Below are 21,208 nucleotides of genomic sequence, written 5' to 3'. Positions count from 1 at the left end.
AAAGGAGTGAAAATCCCCAACCAAGGAGACCACAAACCCCAAAATTTTATCTCCATTCACCAATTTTCTCTTTTCCTCTACTTTTCCCCTTCCTGTCTTCTGCCACTGCGGGTGGAAGCAGCCAAGAGCCCAGTGCTGCCCATCCCGACCTGCCCCAGCTCCATCCCTGCTCCTCCTGCAGGATGCAAGGGGTTTTGAGGGAAAGGAAGGGTGGGCGCTGGTTGTGGGGGGAGGAGGAGAAGGAATGGAGGAGGAAGGATGAAAGAAGGAACGGGAGAAGGGATGCAGGTAAGAGGAGAAGGAGGAACGGGAGAAGAGATGGAGTTAAGAAGAGAAGGAGGTGGGATTAGGAAGGAGAAGGAGGAGGAGGGATGAGCAATGAAGAGCAGGAGGAGGAAGAGGAGAAGCAGGAGGAGGAGAAGGAGCAGGAAGCAGAAAAGGAGGAAACTCACGGGTCCACCGCTCAGTGTATCCGCAGCCCCACCGGCCCTTCCACTCGGGAACATCGCCTCCACCCCCACATCCCACAGGTGACTGGGGAGGGGGAGCTCGCCCCAAATATCTTGGGGGGGGGAGGGGGTGGGGGCGCTGGGACGGGGTTTTTTTTGAGGGGGGGAGATATTTCAAGATATTTCAGATATCTTGGGGTGGGTCTTTCTATTGGGTTTTTTGGGGGGTGGGGGACTGTTTTGTCCTTGCAGGATTCCAAAGCTGAACTGTAAATGCCCCCTGGGGGGATATTGCAGAGTCCCCAGGAGGTGTTTTTTGGGAGGATGGTCCCAGTGGCCCCTGCCAGCAGAAGCATGGCGGTGGGCAGGGATCACCCCTCGTGGTGGGGGTTGGCCCTGCCGGGTCAGGCACCACCGCCTCCATTGTCAGCCCAGAACCGCGTGGTGCTCGCCCGGTGCTGATGGTGGTATGGGGGGGAGGTATGACACTGGCTTTAGGGACCCTCCCAGGAGAGCCAGATGGGGTGTGGGAGCTCTGGGACCCCCAGAATGGGGAGAGTGGAGAGGGGCCAGACTGAAGCTTGAGGACACGTAGCAGCCTGGAGGAGGAGGGGGCCCGGAGAGGAGGGAGCCTGAGGAGGGGGGAGTCTCGGGACCCCCGGGACCCTGAAATAGTGAATCTGGAGAGGGAAAACCCCTGGAAGCCTGGAGGGGAGCGGGGACCCTGAAAGGGGAAAGCATGGAGGGGGGGGGACCCCCAGGAGTTTGGAGAGAGGAATTGCCTTGTAGCCCTGAGAGCAGGGACCCCGGAGAAGGAAGGAGCCTGGAGAGGAGGGGAGTCCTTGGATCCCCGGGATGCTGAAAAGGGAACCCTAAAGACAGGGGACCCCCAGGAGTCTGGGGCAGGGGGGGTACCCTGGAGATGGGTTCTTATGACCCACCTCTGAAGATTATACTGCTGTCTGTCTGTCTGTCTATCTATCTATCTATCTATCTATCTATCTATCTATCTATCTATATTTCTATCTTTATGTAGGGTTTTTTTCAGAACAATTTGGATGCAATGGAAAGGACATAGGCAACCATTTTGGTTGTTATTACCTGTAGAAATGCAACAATATAAAAGCATAAAAATACCACGTAAGAAAATATATAAGGAAAATAAATTTTAAAAAAGAAAGGATAAGAGTAGAAAGGTATAACCACCTGTGGATGCACACATGGGACTTGATTGTTGCAATGTTGCTGTCAGTTGCTGAAGTGATGGTCGCAGTCTTGATTTATTGGGGGTGGGTGAAGCCCATGAAATACAAACTTCAGTGGGTTAATATACACTTGGATTTGTGTAGGAAGGACCGTGTACTTCCCCTGGGAAGGGGAGTTTGCACTGCCTGTTACAACATTGTGGATTTGTTGCAACACTGTGGATCATGTGCAGTCCTCTGGTGGAAGGCCCCAGAAATGAGTCTGGGGCATTTTAAGGATCTTTGATGGTTTATGATACCTGTTAAGATATGACAGCTGTCTCTCAGTCATTGTAGTTGAGCTAATCATGCCCCATCAGAAGAGATGAAAACCTTCAGCCCTACGTCTGAGTGTCCTAATGTGTCCCTCAGGGAGGGGGAAGTTTTTACAACTGAGCCAGTTCTGTAAAGAATGAAACTGCCCTGATCAAAAGCACTGTCCCACCTTGCTGGATCAGCTTCTTATTGGCCTCTTCTCTTATCTGGCTCAAAACCCAACTTCTTGCTAAACAAAGGTTGATTTGTCGTGGTCATCCTCTGGGGCTCACACCCTCTGCACCTGGGCTGTTCCCTTGCACATAATCAGCAAAGTCCCCCGCTTTTGCAAATGGCCAATTGTTTGAGCCATTAACCCATAACATTCCAGTGTCTCACAGGGGAGACCCTCAGGACCCCTAACAGCTCAGAGAGGGGAAACCTCAGAGAGGGGGTACCCCTGGGACCCCCAGCAGCCCAGAGAGCAGGGAGCCCTGGGATTCTGAAATGGTGGGCCTATAGAGGGGGGGACCCCCAGCAGCCTGGAGAGGGGAGGGAGCATGGAAAGTGGGGAGCCCCAGGATCCCTGTCATGACCCACTGGTAGGGGAGTGATGTTTGTTATAAATTCCCATCAAACTGAACAAAGACCCGGACACACGTGAGGAACTCTATGTTTTGTTGTACCCAACACTTCCATGAGTTCTCTGTTCCCACCACAAACTCCTCTGAGGCGCTGGCTTACAAGGCACAGCACAGCTCCACAATGTCCCCAGTCCTACCACACAGTTCATGTGGAGAATGGGATAGAACAGGAGAGGTGTGCTTTGGCCAGGCACAGCCAAGGAAGTAAACAAAGAATATTTCCAGCACTTCAATCCTGTGTTGGTGCTGCCATGTGGATGGGCCGGAGCTGGACAAACAAAAAACAGAAAGAGAGGAGAGAGAGATCAAAAAGAGAGGCAGGAAAAACAGAGAGAAAAAAGAGTGAGGGGGCCTGATCTGCTCCCTTTTCCAGTTCACTTGGTACAGCCTCTTGTGTAAACCAGACTTTTGGTGGGTTTTGTTCCTTTGGGCACAGCTGTCCCTTCTCCATTGGGTGAGTCAGGAGGGCTGAGCATGAGTCTTGGGACAGAGCAGGGCATTCATAGAATCACAGAGTAGACTGACTTGGAAGGGACCCATCAGTATCATCAAATCCAACTCCAGGCCTTGCATAGGACAATCCCACCATGGGCTGAGAGCATTGTTCAAATGCTCCTTGATCTCAGACAGGCTTGGAGCTGTGACCACTTCCCTGGGGAGCCTGTTTTAGTGCCTGACCAACCTCTGGGGTAAGAACTTTTTCCTGATATCTCACCTAAATCTCCCTGACTCAACTCCAGCTGTTTTCTTGAGTCCTGCCACTGGTCACAAGAATGAAGAGGTTGGTACCTGCTCCTATGCTGCCCCTTGGGAGGATGTTGAAGAGCTCAATGAGGTTTCCCCTCAGTCTCCTCTTCTCCAGCTGAACAGATGAAGTGACCTCAGCTGCTCCTCCTAAAACTTCCCCTCCAGACCCTTTCCATCCTTGTGGCCTCCTTTGGATGCTCTCCAATGGCTTCATGTCTTCTTTATGTTTTGGTGCCCAAAATTGACCCCAGGACTCAAGGTGAGGCTGCCTGAGTGCAGAGCAGAGAAGGACAGTCCCCTCCCTGGCCCAGCTTGCAATGCTGGGCCTGATGCCCCCAGCACACAGTTGGCCCTCCTGGCTGCCAGGGCACTGCTGACTCAGATCCAGCTGGATATCAACTAGGACCTCCAGGTGCCTTCCCACAGCTGCTCTCCAGCATCTCATTCCCCAGTCCATACACACAACCAGGAGCACCCTGTCTCAGGTGCAGAATCCTGCAGTTGCCCTTGTTAAACTTCACACAGTTGATGATTGCCCATATTTCTGATTTATCGAGGCTTTTTGCAGGGCCTCTTTGCCCTTGCAAGAGTTGATAGCTCCTGCCAATTTAGTGTCGTTGGCAAACTTTCCTAGTATTCCTTGGAGTCGTGCCTCCAAGTCATTTATGAAGATGTTGAAGAGAACTGGGCTGATGATGGATCCCTGCGGAACCCCACTAGTGACTGCTGCCAGCCTGAATTCACCTGTCACTGTCACCCTGTGTGCCCAACCCATGAGCCAGTTGCTCACCCATCACATAACACAGTTATCCAGCTGTGGGCTGGACAGTTTGTCCAGAAGGATCCCAGGAGAGACAGTATCAAGACCTTTGCTGAAGTCCAAAAAAGATTCCATATCCTGTCTTTCCTGGATCAGACACATGAGTTACCCTGTCTTAGAAGGAAATCAGGCTTTCCCCTCATGAAGCTATGCTGGCTGTGACCAATAACTGTGGTGTCCTCCAGGTATTTTTCAATAGCTCTTAGAGGAATCTTCTCCATTATATCATTGGGCACTGAAGTGACACTGACAGGCCTGTAGTTTCCAGGGTCCTCCTTCTTGCCCTTCTTGAAAAGTGGGACAACATTTGCCACCTTCCAGTCAGTTGGGACCTCTCCAGTTTCCCAAGAGTGCTCAAAAATCATTGAGAGGCATTGTGATGACATCAGCAGCTCTATGAGTATTTATTCTTGTATGAATCCCACTAGCCCCGACAGATTTGTAGGGGGATCCAGCTGGATCAGCAGATCCCACACAAGTTCAGGGTCCACTGGGAGTTGATCATTCTTGATCTCCAGCTCAGGGCACTGAGATCCCCTTGGTCTGTTGTAGAGAAATGGCTGAGTGAACAGGGACATGTATACGTGCACAATGCAAGCTATATTAGTGAACTGTCCTTGACTAGGGCAAAAAGAGAGGAGCAATGCTGATGTAGCAAGCCAACAGGATGTTGGGGAGGGGGATGCTGACCACAGAAAGATAAAGACTTATGTTAGTTAGTCGCGTGCATATTAATCTGTAACCAATCGCTTGCTATTAAAGGCCGTGTGAACAGTAGCTGTAACCCAATAGTACGGAGCTTGCTTATGTGTTTTTGGAGAATTAGGGTATAACTATGGGACTGAATAGAATAAACGGAGTTCCATCATATCTCTATGAGAAGCGTGGTTCATCCCAGCAGATCTCTGGCTATTGTCTGTCATCTGTGTTGAAGACAGTGGCAAAGAGCGTATTAAACACCTCTGCCTTGTGCATTTCCCTGTTCGTGAGCTGACCATCCTCATCCTGGAACGGGACAATGTTATTTTTACCCCTCCTTTTGCCATTCATATATTTGAAAAACTTTTTATTGTTCCCCACATGTCTGGCAGTTTCAATTCCAATTGAGTTTTGGCCACAAAATTTTCTCCCTACAGTGTTGAGCAGCATCTCTGTGTTCTTCCTGTGTTACCTGACCCTTCTTCCACTGGGCACACACCTTCCTTTTTTTCCTTATATCCAAGAGGACATCCCTGTTCAGCCACGCTGGCTTTCTACCTTGCCTGCTTGACTTCCAACATTTAGGAATTGCTGCTCCAGTGCCCTTAGAAGGTGATGCAGTGATGGACCCCAGAACCTGCAGAAACATTTTCCCAGGGTACTTTACTCATTTGTTCCCTGAACCGCCTGAGATCTGCTCTCATGGCCAGAGTTGAAGTTTTGCTGGCACTTTTCCTCCTGTCAACAGAGATTTTAAACTTGACTGCTCTGTGGTCTCTGTGGCTAAGATGGCCACCAATCTCCATGTTGATCACAAGATCCTCTCTGTTGACAAGCAGCAGATCCAGGAGGGCATCTTTCCTTGGAAGTGTCCCTTAGTTCCTCAAAGAATAACTCTTCATTATCCTGGGCCTGGCTGGGTGGTCTGTAGTAGACTCCCACAGTGACATCTGCATTATTTGTTTGCCCCTTGATTCTCACCCAGACACTCTCAACTCTGCTGTTTCCAGATATGAGCTCCAGACATTCCAGCCCTTCTATTACATCCAATGCCACCCCGTACCTCTTCTCCCCTGCTTATCCTTCCAAAAGAGCCTTTAACCATCCAACAGGGTACTCCAATCACAGAGTTGTCTCATCCCACCAGGTTTCACTTGTGCCGGTGATGTCAAATCTCTGGCAGTGGGCCAAAGCTTCCAGCCCATCTTTGTTACTCATGCTGCATGCATTAATGTAGAAACATTTCAGGTGTGGTACATTGTGGCAGGATTGAGAGATCCTATTAGTGCTCCTTCCCTCAAGTTTTGGCACTCCATCCCATTGCTCATCACTGGTGAGCCTGGTTTTGTCCATTTCCCCCTTCTAAGCTCATTCAAAGCTCTGTCAACAAGCCCCACTGGCTCCTGTGCTAGAGCTCTTTTTCCCCTCTGAGAAAGGTGAATCCCATCAGGTGTCAGTAGACCAGGTGTTGAATAGATCATACCATAGTCAAATAACCCAATTTTTTCCAATTGCATCAGCCTTGGACCCACACATTGATGGATCTTGCCTATTCCTATCAATATTATTCCTTGTTACCAGAAGGATCGAAGAAATCACTACCTGTGCTCCTGATCCTTTGACCAATTGTCTCAAGGCCTTGAAATCACTTTTGATTGCCCTCAGATTTCTCTTTGTTATTTCTGTATATATCTCTGCCAGATTGAAAAACCAATAGCAGATAGTAATCAGAAGGCCTTACTAGACTGGAGAGTTTTCCGGAAGTGTCCCTTACCCAAACCCCTGGGAGACTGCAGACTTCCCCGTGAGTTGGGTCCTGTCTGCCAATCGGGCCCTCCGTTCTCCTTAGCAGGGAGTGTCTTATTACAGCTATCCTTCTTTTCCCCTTAACAGAGGAGATTGTGATGCAGGGTACAGGTGGTGTCGCTTTAGGAGGCTCCTCTATCCCAGAAGCACCTTCACCCACCTCATCAGGTGTCCAGCCACCAGGGCCTCTTACTTGTTGTAGAAGGTCCAGGTTTTCAGATGGGGGAGGAACCTCCCTCCTGGTACATGCCATGACTCTCTTCCAGCCTTCATCTTCAACAGACCCTTGACCTTGCAGGGTTCTGAGTCCATCTGCTTCTCCATGACAACAAAGGTTCAAGTCTCTGAGAATCTGGAGACTGGAGTGTCTCTGAAAATAACTGGTCTAAGTTGGGCTTCTTGTGTTTACTGTCTGTTTAGGATTTGGGTGTTTTGTGTTCATTCTTTGCTATGCTGTGCGGATCTTCAGGGCCATGCTGAGGATCCCCTCTGGGCAGGGACAGCACAAAGCCATGTGCTTCCCTCAGCTGGCTGGTCTCCCTGTTTATCAGCACTTCTGTGTTTGTTTACCTGAAGCCTCGCTTCACCTCCTCCCCACTGCTGGATCTGGTGGTGTCAGTTCTGTACTTGCTGGTACCTCCAGCACTGAACCCCCTCATCTACAGCGTGAGGAACCAGAAGCTCAAGGATGCCCTGAAGAAACTTAGGACTGGATGCTTTCCAGCAGCCACAGCCTGCCTGCTGTCCTCTGTCAGTGAGTCTCAGTGCATGTCATGGCAGATCAAGTCTCTTTCCTTATTTACAGATTTTTTTCTTCCCCACTTGTGATGTCGTTGTCTTGAAGAAGAAATGTTATTACTCATCCCCTCCTCCTTTGGCATCCACCAAGCTTGTGTGACCCGGAGACGTTGTGTGAATAGGGAGACTCATATGGTATTCAAATGAAATAAATTAACCTGCAGCAATTTTGTTTTGGTCTTGAGATCCATCCTCAGCAGAGCGGGAATGAATGAGAAATGAGAACAGTTTTCTGGCTGCATCAGCCTTGGAATAGGCCCTGTGCCTGGAGCAGGAGGAGCTCTAGGACCACAAGGGCTGGGACTTTTGTTAGCCTGGGGATAAGGGATGGCAGGAGAGGCTACAGAGCTCTCAGGATCTCCTGGAGAGGAGAGCAGGGCACACAGGGAGCCTCCTTTTCCTTTGGCCAAGCATCTTCCCTCATCTGTGGGGCTGAGTCTCTGAGCTCCAGCTGCTGCTGAGCCCTTCAGAGGGACTGAGGCCATGGGGCCACTGCCCAGAGCACCCTGCCCTGAACAGTCATGTGGGGCCAGGCCCTTGGTGCTGGAGAGAGCTCAGAGGAGGTGGGAGAGCTTGGAGGGAGCTGGGCTGGGCTGGGCGGGAAAGAACTGGAGAGAGAAAACCATTAGTGTCCATCTCACCCTGTGTGACCATGCAGGGGAGGACTCGCCCCAGGGGTTTGTGGTGCAGAGCCAAGGCTTGTGGAAGGGATCAAAGATTTCAAAGTGCCTGAGAGAGGAGGCTGCTCTGTGCCCTTGGTGGCAGGGACAGAGCAGGGAGGGGGCCCAGGACATTTGTCACCCACAGCCTCTGTGCCCAGCCATTGGCTGCTCAGCCCAGGTTTGCAGGGGAGTTTGGCCGTGCCCCAGCTCCATCCTCCTGCCGGGCTCAGGGCCTGTTCCTGGCAATGGCCCAGAGCCCGGCAGAGCCCAGGGCAGGGCTGTCTGTGCAGGCCCACAGGTGCCACAGCCTGTGCAGGAGCTGGGAGCGGCTGCCCAGCAGGGAGGCTGTGGGGCACAGAGCCCCAAGGCTGCTGTGGGCACCACAGCACAGGGGCTGTTCCCACCTGCAGTGCTCCTGTCCTGGGCTGGGCCTGCACAGGGGGGCTGTGGAGACATGTGAAGGGAGCAGGACTGGGATGTCACAGGACAGGTTACAAACAGGAGCCATGAAGACGCTGCCAGGAGGTGACAGCAAGGCCAGTAACAGACAAGGAACTTCTGTGCATTGTCTGTGCTGTGCAGGGCTGCTTCAGAACAGGGAGGGGGATTTAATACCAGCAGACACTGGTACTGATCTTGAGGGATGCAATGGCTTCTTTGCCTGAGTCTTTACTGGAAAGGTCTCTCAGGTCTCTGTGTTTAGTGAAGGGCTTCAAGGAGGAGGAAAGCATGTATTGGCAGGAACCTCACTGAGGGGAAGAAGGGGTTAAAAGCAGAAGATTTTGCAAGGAAGAAAAGAAAGAGTTGTTTTTGCCCAAAGATGACCTTGCAGCTGAAAGATGCTAATATTCGGTGGGGGAGATTTCGCATATTGTGGTTGCTTTGGGTTGTTTCTATCTGCTTTGAGAAGTGAAATTTCTGCAGAAGATAACAGGATGTTGTAAAAAAGACCTATAAAGCGTTTTTCACAGGCCTAGGCCTCCTGGTAAGAGGGAAGAGAGATAAGAAGCTCAGAGATAGTAAAAACACAGCCTTGTGAAGGAATGTGCCTGTGATAGGCCCTGTGATGTTTTAAGGCAGGGAACAAGGTTGGTGTGCATGCTTTTTGCCCCTGTTAAGATGGAATAAACTTAGGAGTGTACATGTCCCCATTTTGCTAGCATGGCGATAGAATAAAATCTACTCTTTATACTTCAGCTATGGATTTTGGCCATCTTGGTTACCTGCATATCTTCAGTTCACCCACTCATGAAATCCCAGAAGGACAAATGCCAGCATCAGCCCCTGTAATGGCACAGGCTGGAGCTGCCTGGCTGGGAGTATCCCTGTGGGAAAGGTCTTGGTGGACAGGGAGCAGGGCAGGAGGGCAGCCATGTGCCCTGGCAGCAAGGAAAGCCAGGAGCACCCTGGGCTGTGTGACCAGGAGATCAAGGATGTGGATTATCCAGGTTACTATGCCTTGGTTTTGGTTCCTCAACACACAAAAGATGTCCGAAAGCCTGAGCAGGTTCAGTGAAGGGCCTCCAAGGTGGGGCTGCAGCACCTTTCGTGTGAGGAGGATGAGGAAGCTGGACTTGGATTGGATCCAGCCACACCCACATTCCCTTCTGAGAAGGAGTTTAGAAAGCCAGGGGCTCCTGGGTATGTTTTGGGGGTGTTGGGGGTCCTTTCTGCACCTTATATCTCAAAAGGAGCTTCTCTAATAAACTTTGTCTGAAGCTCCCACTCTGCCCACAACAAGGAGAGCACTGCAGGGGGGCACTGGGGTCACTGGGGACCAGTGATGACCATTGGGAGCACTGGGCACTCCTTCATGTCTCCCAGTTGCCTCAGTCCAGCTCCCACTTTGAGTGGGGGCTGTGTGGATCCCTGTGGTTTTAGAGTATGCCTACAAGCAGCAAGAATGGACAGCTGGCATTTATTAGGCGGAGGGAAATGGAGTGGGGGGTGCTGAGGGTGCTGGGGGTAGATGCTGAGGGTCTCCAGGTGTGGGGTCGTGGGGTTGCTGGCATTGTCCAAATGCAGGATGCTGGGTGACAAGGGTGTTGGGGATGGCCATGTAAGGGATGCTGGGAGTGCTGCGTGTACTGGATGTCCAGATGCTGGTGGTTCTGTGTATTGGGGGTGCCCAGGTGCAGGGTGCTGGGTGTTCTGGAGGTGCTGGGTGCACTGGGTGTCCAGATACTGGGGTTGCTGGGTGCTGGGGGTGCCCAGGTGCAGGGTGCTGGGAGTGCTGGGAGTGCTGAGTGGGTGCAGCTCCCATGCTCAGATGGAGATGCTGTTCTCCGTCTCCAGCGGGTTCAGGTAGTTGTATCTCAGCTCAGCCAGGTGGTTCCTCTCTTCAATCCGGTCCCGGATTTCCTCCAGCTGCCCTTGGAAGGCCCGGATGAGCCGCCGGGGTTCCGCCTCCGTGAACCACTCCTCGGGGTACTGTCCCAGGAGCCTCTAGAGGGGACAAGGACATGGACCCTTCTGCTTCAAACCCTTGGTGCCATTGGGGGGTTCTCTGGCACCCTGGTAGCTGTGGAGCAATGGTGGCCATCCCCCAACCTTGGTGGCACCAAAGGTGGTGACACCCACCCTTGTGGACACCTCTTGCAGTTCCCTGGGCCCACAGAGCTGTTTGGGGGGGCACATGGGGACCGTGAGGCCAGACTCACCCTGTCCTTGAGCTGGGAGCTGAGGAGAATGAGGGCCACCAGGATGTTGGCAGTGGTGGCCACCTCGGGGATGGTGTCAAGGAAGTGCTGGAGGAAGGCCCGGCCCTTCTCACAGGGTGGTGGGTGGCGCATGGAGGATGGGGCGTTGGGGACAAAGGCCCCCAGGTCATACTGCAGGGGGAGAGGTCACTGCAGAGAACATCCCCCAAAAGAGCAAGGGGATGGGTGGGGGCATCCCCCCAAAACTGTGAGGGGACAGGTGGGGGCATTCCCCTGAAACAGTGAGGAGACAAGTGGGGACATTCTTTGGCACGGGGGGGGCAGATGGCGACATCTCAGCACAGCAAGGGAGATGGAGGGGAACATCTCCTCCAGTATGAAGAGGGGATGGATGGGGACATGCCATGGCATGAGGACACATTGGATGGGGTTGTAGGATGAGGACATCCTTCCAACATGGAGATAGGATGGATGGGGACATCCATCTGGCATGTGGGGAGGTGTGACATAGACATTGGTTCAGGATGGTGACATCCTTCCTGCACACAGAGGAGTGGGAGAGGAACATGTCCCTCGCATGGCTCGAGGACAGCTGGGGATATCCTTTGGGTCCCTGGCCCATGTCCCACCTGCCCATTGTTGACGGCCGCGTGCTGCGCCGAGCAGGTGAACATCACCATGGTGAGGAACTTGATGAGCTCTGCCACTGTCTGCAGCGAGGACGGAACACCTGGGTGGGGGTGGGGACAGCCAAGAGCATCAGGGATCTGCCTGTCCCCTGCCTCCCCTGGGGACATCCTGTGGCAGCTGCAGGTGTGCTACCTGAGGAGGTCCTGCCCAGGAAGCCATTGGTGAAGATGTCCATCACCCAGGCCTGCAGCTCGGTGTCCCCGCTCACTGCTGCATCCCCACCATAGTAGAATGTCACAATGCCGGTGACAAAGCTGCCATAAGGATGAGGTGATTGTGAGATCCTGGAGCACTCCAGGACCACCCTCCACCCCCTGAAGCCAGTCTCACCTCTCAATGGCTTCCCAGAGGCTCATCCCGTCATCTCGGTAGTGGTAGTTGGGGATGTAGGACATGCCGCGGTGGCGGATGTCATCGGGGAGGCACAGGGATGTGTAGGTCACCTGCTCCAGGCCTCGCTGCACCACCAGCAGCAGCCCCTCGTAGGTCACCCCTGAGCCCTGGGACAAGGGCCACCCATGGGTGGGGAGGGCAGGAGAGCCCAGCTTCAGTGTCCTTCAGTGTTCCCAGTACACCCCAGTACTCTGCACTGCTCGCAGGGTACAAGTCCTCCAACTACACACCCAGTGCCCCTGGTACTCCAATATACTCCAGTGCTCTCCAGTGTCCTCCACCACATGTTCTCTAGTGTCTCCCAGGTCTCTCATGCTTCCCAGTGTCCCCTAGTGCCCCCAGTACACTACAGCGCTCCCCAGCAATTCCAGTACACCCAGTGCTCCCAGTACACCCCAGTACTCCGCATAGCTCCCAGTAGCACCCCAGTACTTTTCAGTGTTTTCAGCAGACCCCAGAGCTCTCAGAAGGCCCCAGCGCCCCAAATAGAATCTGGTACTTCCAGTGCCCCCAGTAGACCCCAGCACCCCCATGCCTCCCAAAACCCCAGAGCATTCAGTGGCCCTCAGTGCTCCCAATAGGCCCCAGTGCTCTCAGGCCCCAGGGCTCACCTTGTCAATGAGGCCACCAGGGTTGATGAGGACACTGCGAGCCAAGGTGTTGATGTGCAGTGTGAAGTGGAAATGGGGCATGAGGAGCTGAGGGGGGAACAAACACCTGGCAGGTGACCAGGGACCCCTCCATGGAGCTGGGGGGGCTGTCAGGTGGGGCATAACTGCCCTCAGATCTGGGGGCGGGGGGGGCAGTGGGTGGCCCTGAGGGGGGACTTTACCTTGAAGAGGGGGTGACAGGTGGGCAGATGGCGCAGGGTGGCAATGGCGAAGACCTCCCCAAACAGGTGGGTCCTCAGCAGGTGGGTGAGGAGCTGGTGGCTGTAGAAGTCGGCGTTGCGCACCCAGGTCTTGGCCAACAGCCAGTCCCACTCATCATCACTCGGCAGGAAGATGGGGCTGCAGGGTCCTGGCGTTTGGCTGAGCTGTGGGACACCACACGGTGGTCTAGGACCATTGTCATCCTCCTGATGGCAGGGTTTGGGGTGGGACATCCCTACCTGGATGGCGATGGGACGCAGGAGTCCATCAGTGCCCTGGTGAAGCAGGCAGAGCGGGGCCGCTACGTACTGCTGGCGTCCGTAAATGGTGTCAGCCGGGATGTCCTCCAGCACCTTGTAGTCCACAATGAAGATCCGACCTTCTTGCAGCTCCTTGCCCAGGTCAGTGCCATCCCCCAGTGAGCCAGCAACCATCTCTGGTGTCACCGGGAATTTGAGCGGCAGCGTGGTGCAGCGATGGATGATGATGGGGTTGTTGCCATTGAGGAACTGGGAACCGAAGAAGTCATCTTCTTGCCAGTGCTTGGCCACATACTCAGGGACTAAGGGGACGGTCAGACATCAGCACCCACTTACCCACCCTCCAGGGACATCTTGTGGAGCCCTGAGTTATGCAGGGGAAGGGCAGGGGACAGTACGCAAGGTACCCACCAATATCCCTGCCCTGTGTCCGGGAGAAGATGGTGCGCATCTCATCCAGGCTGTTCCAGGAGGTGCGTCTCAGTAGGAACCCTGACAGAAAGTGGGAGGCCCCTCTACAGGGCAGAGGGGGACCTCAGCACACCCCTTCTGTTCTCTGGCCCCTTTCCCTGGCATCACCCAGGTCCTCCCTGGCCTCAGGGCACTGCTTACTGGAAGATGAGGAAACCAGTGAAGTTGGTGGCCCTGATGAAGGAAAACTGGATGTTCGAGTCAAGCTCGAAGATGGAGTCCACGCTGAGGCAACGGGGCCAGCCTTGGGCAAAGTTCTTCCACCTGAGGAGCAGGGGAAATGGGAGCAGATGTCAGCATCACTGCTGACCAGCCCACCTGGCCAAAGTAGGCCTTGTCCCCATGTCCCTGCTGTCACCGGTAAGCCTCCTGCCGTGCTGCCAGCTCCCGATGACGATGTTCCTTGAGGATCTGCAGCTTATCATCCACCAGCTTCTTCCCTGAAAGAAGGGGGGTGTCAAAAGTCGGAGCTCTGGACATCAAAAGGAGGATGGGGGCAGGGTGGGTCCTACCTGAGCCCTCCCGCACCTCCACTGTGGTGACCCCCTCCAGCCACTGGTAGCAGGGGAAGCGATACAGGGTGCCGTTGGGGGCTGTCACACGGACATCCTTGCAGAACCAGGCGTCCTCCAAGAAGAGCCGCCACTTGTGCAGACGGATAAGGACAATGGGGCCCAAGTCCTGCCCACAGTGCACAGACAGGTTCTTCTCCTGGAGAGGAGGAAATGACTTCTGGGAAGATGGGCAGATGCCCTGTGGTGGCACCAGGGGACACCAGGAGAGAAGGGGCTCAAAGCATCCCCACTTGATTCCATTGCCTCCCGGACCCTTATCCTCCACCATCCCCTCAAAGTCCTTTTCCTCCATCCCCCCAGAGCACCCTTCCTCCAATCCCCCCACCGACCACTACCCACCATCCTCCCCAAATGCTTTTTTCCTCCAGACCCTGGAACCCCTTTCCTCCATCTCTCTCAAATCCCTTCCCACCATTCCCTTGTATCCCCAGGAAAGTCCATGCAGCCCCTCACATTCCTGGGACAGCCGGTGCCACCCCTCATGTCCCCACGACAGCTCTACCACCCCTTGTGTCCTCATTCCCATCCCCACCTTCCCTGGCTGGAACAAGAAGGGAACGGTGGTCTGGCGGCTCTCTCCGTAGCTGCCCACCAAGGTGATGGAGATGGAGTTGTTGGTCCCAGCTTCCACCATATCACCTGTTGCCACTGTCACCTTGTAGGTGGCCATGACAAGCTGCAGCGATGTCCCAGAGATGCCTTCAGAGAAGAGTAAGGGGCTGTGGGGTGCAAACCTGCTGTTTTGGGTGATTTGGGTGTCGCAACCCCCATGGCCGTTGTGTGAGCCAGTGACAGGTCCTTCCTCCTCAGGGAGGTGTTATCAGATCACCACTACTGGCCAGCATCCAGTACATCTGATCTCAATGGATGTGGCAATGGGGACATTACCCAAGCGATGGCTCTGGGGGTGGCTGTGAAAACATTACCCAAATTATGGCCCTGGTGGTGGCTGTGAGGACATTACCCAAGAAACGGTCCTGGAAGTGACCATGGGGACATTGCCCAAGTGATGGTCCTGGGGGTGCCTGAGGGGACATTACCCAAGAAACGGTCCTGGGGGAGGCCATGGGGACATTGCCTAAGTGACGGTCCTGGGGGTGCCTGTGGGGACATTACCCAAGAAACGGCCCCGGAGATGGCTGTGAGGACATTACCCAAGCGATGGCCCTGGGGCTGGCCGCCAGCCTAAAGAGGGGCACTCACCGTGCGCCGGGAGCTTCCCATGCCCCCGCCGGGTCTCCGCAGTCACGAGCAGCGCGAGCTGCCGTTGGCGGGCAGGGAAGAGCGGGGCCACTGGCGGGGCCGGAGGCACCTCCGGGGCCGCAGCGGAGCCGCGTGATGGCTCCAGCGCTGGGGCTGGGGGCGCTCCTGGGGGCAGTGAGGGGAGAGTGGGACCCCGGCACCCCCGTGAACCGCCATTCCCGGGAACTGTGGCCCTCCCCAAACCCCACATTCCTGTGTGCCGAGACCCCCCTGCACCCCATTCCCCTGGCTCTGGCACCACCCTCCATCCTCTTTCCCAGCCATCCCACCTCTCCCAGCCCCCAGCCTCTCCCTTTTCCTTGAACCTGGCACCCCCAGGACCCCCATTCCTGCCTCTCCCAGTCCCCAATCCCTCTTTTCCTCAACACCGGTGACCCCTGATCCCTCCTCCCTGGAGATCTCGCTTCTGCCCACCCCTATCCCCAGCTTTCCTTGACCCTGGGACCCCCGATCCGCAATTCCCGTGCACCAGGACTGCCTGATCCACTGTTCCAAGCACAGAGCTACCCTGAACCCCCTTTCCTGGCCGTCCCGCCTCTCCAGCCCCCAGCCCCCAGTCCCTCCTTTTCCTTCATCCTGGGACCCCCTGCACCCCCATTTGTGCCTTTTCCAGTCCCCAGCTCCCCCTTTCCTTAACACTGGGGACCTCCTTAGCTCCCCTCCCCAGCTGTCCTGGCTCTCCCTAACCCATGACCTGCTCTGCTCAACACTGGGGACCTGTTGAACCTCCCATCCCACCTCTCCCAATGCCTGTACACCCCATTTCCTTGACCTTGGGACTGCTCTGAATCCTCATTCCTTTGCACTGGGACTCTCCTGCACCCCCAACCCTGGTACTGGCACCCCCTGCAGCAATTTCTCCACACCAGGCCCCCCCGAACCCTCTTATATGGCATCGGGACCCCTTATCCTGCACCCCTTATCCACTAATACTCCCCTGCGCCCCCTTTCCTGGCCATCCCACCGTCACCAGTCCCCAAGCCTTCCCCTCTTCCTTGGCTCTGGGACCTGAATCCCCATTCCTGCTTTTACCAGCCTCCAGACCTCCTGTTCTTTTACACTGAGGACCTCAGGGTCATCCATTCCCGGCTATCCCGGGTCTCCCCACCCCCATGACTCCCCTTTCCTTGAAACTAGGGACCACTGGACACCCTTTCCTGGGCACAGGAACCCCCTGGAATCCCCATCCCACCTCTGCAAGACCCTGCACCCCCTTGAAATCATCTTCCCCAGCAACATGTACCCTGTGCATTCCCCTATCCTGCACCAATCCCCCCTGAACCCTCTTTCCTGACCATCCAACCTCTCCCCACCCCCAGCCTCCCCTTTCCTTGAGTCTGGGACCCTCAGATCTCCTAAATCCCCATGTTCCCCCAGTTCTCCACTCCCTGCATTTCCTGGCATGAGGCTGGGAATGTAGAATGTGGGAAGAGGGAATGTGGGAAAGAGGAATTTGGAAATGTGGAGCAGCGGGATGGGGTTTCTCCTCCACGTCCTCACCATCCCGTCCTTCCCAGAGCTAGAATCTGGCTGGAATCTCAATGTGGTGTTGGTCACTGTGTCTGTCATTTCTGCCATCATCATCATCCTCATTGGATTCGGCATCAGGGAGCTCAGGTGTGGTAACACCCAGGATGGGGCTGGGAAAGCAGCACAGATCCACCCGGCAGCGTTCTGGGGATCCTGCACCGTAGGGACTGATCCCACTTTATGTTTTCTATCCTTGTTCAAGCCCCACGAATTCCCAGCCCAGCCCCACAGATCCTATCCCAGCCTCATGGATCCTCATCACAGCGCCATGGATCTCATCCCATTCCCCCCAGCCCCCCCCACTCTCCCTGCTCTGGTTGTGCTAGACTCGCAGCATTTCCAGGTCGGGGGTGGCTGTGCCAGGGGCACTCACTCATCCGGGTGCAGGAATCCCAAAGTTCCGGCTCAGTTCTGGCCCTGTTCCAAGAGAGTCCTGTCCAGATACCCCAAAACCACAAACTGGGGGAGGCCTGGGCCAGGCTTTGACAGCACCACAAACAGGAAAGGCAGGGAGTGGGAAACTGGGGAGCTTTGGGGGGGGGTCTGAGGAGTCCCAGAGTCAAGGAAAGGGGAGAATAGGGGTGTGAAGAGGTGGGATAATCAGGAAAGGGGAATGCTGGCAGGTGCTGGTCCAGGATAAGGGCCCACAGGGTCTCAAGTGAGTCCCAGCGTCAAGGAAAAGGGGTGCAGTGACTTGGAGAGGTGGGATGGAGAGTCCAGGGAAAGGAGGGTCACAGGGTGGAGAGGCCTGGAGTGGCTGGGAAGGGGAGTTCAGGAGTCCCTGGTGTGAAGGAAAAGGAGTCTGGGAAAGGTAGGAATGGGGGTCCAGTGAGAGACAAGGAAAAGAAGGGACTGGGGCCTGGGAGAGGTGGGATGACTGGGAGAAGTGGGGCAGGAGGATATTGGTTAAGGATAAGGACACAGCACCACGATCTGGGTGATGAGAAGGGGTAATGAAGAACATGTTTTTGTCCTGGCACAGTTCTCTGTGTGAGAGGTGTACCCACATCTTTGGTCCTTGCGAGGCTCTAATATGCGTGGTGGTACTTCAAGCTGAGAAGGACCGTGCAGAGAGCACCACGATCTCATGGTGCTTTGCAGGTTGTAAAGGAAAGAGGACTGTGCCTTGAATGTGGTGTAAATACAAGTTTCCACACGTTTCAGGGGCAAGCTCCGGGCAAGCTTGTTGTCCTGGCACAGTTTTCTGTGCAAGACGTAGCTGAAAAGCTTTCCATTTAGATTGAGACTGCAAGAGAGGCAGAATGTGGTGCTACCTAGTGCTGAGAAGGAAAGAGCATGGCCCAGGTGTGTTTCGGCAGAAGCAGTGCTCTGGGGTGCTTTGCTGCCGGCACCGTGGTCTGTGCGGGAAGTAGATGACTGTGTGCCTCTGGGAGAAGGGAAAATGATATGTTACAAAAGGCGAAGAACGAAGCCTCAGAGCACCCGGCTGTGTGCGTGTCATACAGGCTGCAAGAGGAGCGTGGCTACCACTCATTTGCCTGCCAAATTCAAGTTAGCAGCTACTTGTGATGCTGCTACCTATTCCTCTTCCAGCCCTCTGTGGAAACAATTGCACTTTGCTTTTGGCTCCAAGATGCAGAGAACACAACTGTAGATGAAGCAGAGAAGGGAAGTACAAAGTGCACTGGTAAGTTTGACGTGGTTGATGTGCAGCAAGGGGAAGGTGCAGCCCAGTACTGGCTTTTACTTCCAGAGCCTATTTGACGGGAGCAGCTGCTGGATGTTGGCAACAGAGCTGCGAGAGTGAAAAATGGGACAGTCCATGTATGTGATAAGGAAGGTGCGTAGTCCCACTATGCTGTGTGGAAGTTAAATGCTACTAGGAGAAGGATGTTTCTTAGAAACGTCTTTTGACCTACTTCCTTCTCTGTGAATAGCTGCTTGGACTCGGTGACAGTGAATGTGTATTAAAGTGATTCTGCTGCAAGTATCAGGTTTCACAGGGAAGAGGGAAGGTCAGCAAATGCTTTCTGTTCTGACACCTCTCCGTCTGAACCACAGCTGGAAATGCTTTGTTGCAGCGATGGACTCTGCCACTTTGAGAGAGTGTGATGATGCTCTATATATAGTTGAGAAGGGAAGTGTGAATTACTATTGTGTTATGTCTAGTTTAGAGTCCCCTGCAAAGGGACTATGAAGGCCAGTGCTGGCTTTTTATTCTAGGACTTTTACTTTGGGAGCAGCTGCTGGACGTTTTGAAGGGGTTTGGGATCTGTGAGAGGTACATAGATGGTACATGGAGCTTGAAGGAAAGTGCATATCTCCAGGGCCTTTGATGCAGTTCAGTGGGTGTGAGTTACATGTTGAGCAGCTGATCACACAGAAAAGGTCCTAAAAGGAAGAGGCCGTGCTGGAACTGCCTTTACTTTTGCCACTTAGAAACTGCACAACCAACAATGAAACGATTCCTCCTCTTTTGCCACTAGATGCAGAATCACATTCTTTTATGTCTCCAAGAGGCAGGATGCACAGCGGAGCTCTTCCACCAACTGCTTCCACACGACTGGGGCCGCGCCAGCCAAGCGCTTTTTGCCGGGCACTGTCAGCGCTCATGGAAACAACCACACGGTGGCGCTGCAGACTGGCAAAAGAAGGCCAAGCACCGGGCGCAGCTCCAAACCACCCCAAGGGCAGGGGCAACTTGGAAACTTCCCTGCTCTCAAATCAACGGTGTCAGGACAAAAAGATTTCCCTCATCTTCCCCTTCCAAGAGCAGACTCTTCTTTGCAACAGTCTCAAACGGCAACACGAACTCCTCTGCCCTAACAAATCTTTTCCCTCTCGCAGATTCCGCCCACCAACTTGACACCATCTGGCAAAAGCAGAGCTCACAATAGTGCCAGCCGAGAAAGCTCTTGCTGCCTACAACTTCAACTGCATCCATCAAACTTCCAGCATACCTCTGCTATCAACACTTTCCTTCTCAGCTCTAATTACCATCCTAAGACTTCATTCCCACAGAATCAGGGTACAAAGGGAATGGCACCAGGGACTGCTGACACACTAAAGCTACCAGGACAAAAAGCTCAACAGCTTGGTGTTTGCATTCCCACTGACAGTTCAACAGCTCTAACCTAGATGTCAGGAAAATTAATCCACAAACACCAGTGGTTTATATCCAAAAAGGAGACAGAGGAGTCCTGTTACTTTATTCAAATAAAGGGAGAGGACATGGGGCATTTCCCCTGGGTCTCTCAAATTTTTGGAGGGTGCAGCCTCCTTTTTATCCCAATTTCCCGACCACATTTCCCTCTCTCTTTCCCCATTGGCTGAGGTACTTGAGAGGTACAGACTTCCCGAAATGCCTAAGACTCTCTTGTAATCTAGAACCCCCCTTTATTTTTTAAAATTCTTATGGAATTTATGGTTCTTCCCATTGTTTCTTTCATCTCTCAATATCCAATTCCATTTATCAGCAGACCTACAGTTTGCTTGTAAAGACAAATCCCTTTCTTTCCATTCATCAATCAGTGGAACCCTTCTCATTTTTTCTTTTATCTCTCAGTGCTACTTTTCATCAACCAGGAGGCCCAGAGCTTGTTTGTAAAGACAAGTGTCTCATTCCTTTCAATCCCTCCTCTTTTATTTTTAATAATTGTCTTTACAAACTTCAGTTATCTTTGACTTAATTTTCTGTTCCTGGGTCTTTTTTGGTTTTGCAGGTATTTACAGTGACATCATCTTCTGTCCTTTTGTAGCTATCTCTGGCTCTGTAGGCAGGGCTTCTGCCTGCATCCCTTGATCCCATGTTGAATAAGTTGCACCAAGCAAGGAATCATGCATGGTAAAAAGATTAAAGTTGCTACAGCACATAAGAGGAAAAAAAGCATTTGTTTAACCCATAGTCCACCAGGTGACCACGAAAACATGTCCCATTCCTATCCTTTCCATGTTTGGACCAGTACCTGAGCTAACTTTCTTATTCTTTTTGTTATTTGTTTCACTATTTTTCCATTGTCACGTATTTGAAACAGCAGTTTGAGTCATTTAATTTTCTACACACTCCCCCCTTCTTCTGCTAATAGATAAACCAAAAGATGAAGTCCAGTCACAAATGCTTTTTCCCACGTGTACACTTGTTCTACTTAGATAATAAGTGCATCTTTCAATAGAATGAAGTCACCATGGACTTTATTCTTCATTCCAAAATCCCGTTCCATTATGGACCTCACTCAGGGTGCTGACCCACCATTTAGGTTCGACCGGGCTGGCCACCCACGGCCAGTTTTCAGATCCTCCCAGTCCTCCTCAGACCCAACAACTGCTAAGGTTAAAGGTTTTTGCTACTTCTTCTCCTAAGACTAAAAATTATTTCCCCACCTCTGGCCCAAACCTAACTGACAATATAA

At 53.3% G+C, this 21,208-nt stretch overlaps 1 protein-coding gene and 1 pseudogene across 1 annotated transcript; one reads left to right on the top strand and one right to left on the bottom strand.

The window, feature by feature from the left end:
• The window catches only part of LOC138101878 (class II histocompatibility antigen, B-L beta chain-like), a 107,742-nt pseudogene that overhangs the window by 62,368 nt on the left and 24,166 nt on the right, over window positions 1-21,208 (top strand).
• LOC138101862 (hydroperoxide isomerase ALOXE3-like) lies at window positions 10,390-14,715 on the bottom strand. Its single transcript, XM_068999619.1, has 13 exons — window positions 14,578-14,715; window positions 13,983-14,181; window positions 13,829-13,910; window positions 13,612-13,734; window positions 13,411-13,514; window positions 12,979-13,301; window positions 12,700-12,903; window positions 12,479-12,565; window positions 11,805-11,974; window positions 11,607-11,728; window positions 11,414-11,514; window positions 10,785-10,955; window positions 10,390-10,569 (listed from the first exon to the last, which is right to left on the bottom strand). Exons 1-13 carry the CDS (start codon window positions 14,713-14,715, stop codon window positions 10,390-10,392), a joined length of 2,004 nt encoding a protein of 667 aa, XP_068855720.1.

Source organism: Aphelocoma coerulescens, unplaced genomic scaffold (genome assembly GCF_041296385.1).
Source record: "Aphelocoma coerulescens isolate FSJ_1873_10779 unplaced genomic scaffold, UR_Acoe_1.0 HiC_scaffold_56, whole genome shotgun sequence".
Classification (NCBI taxonomy): Eukaryota; Metazoa; Chordata; class Aves; order Passeriformes; family Corvidae; genus Aphelocoma; species Aphelocoma coerulescens.
This window is presented reverse-complemented; position numbering and strand designations above follow the sequence as displayed.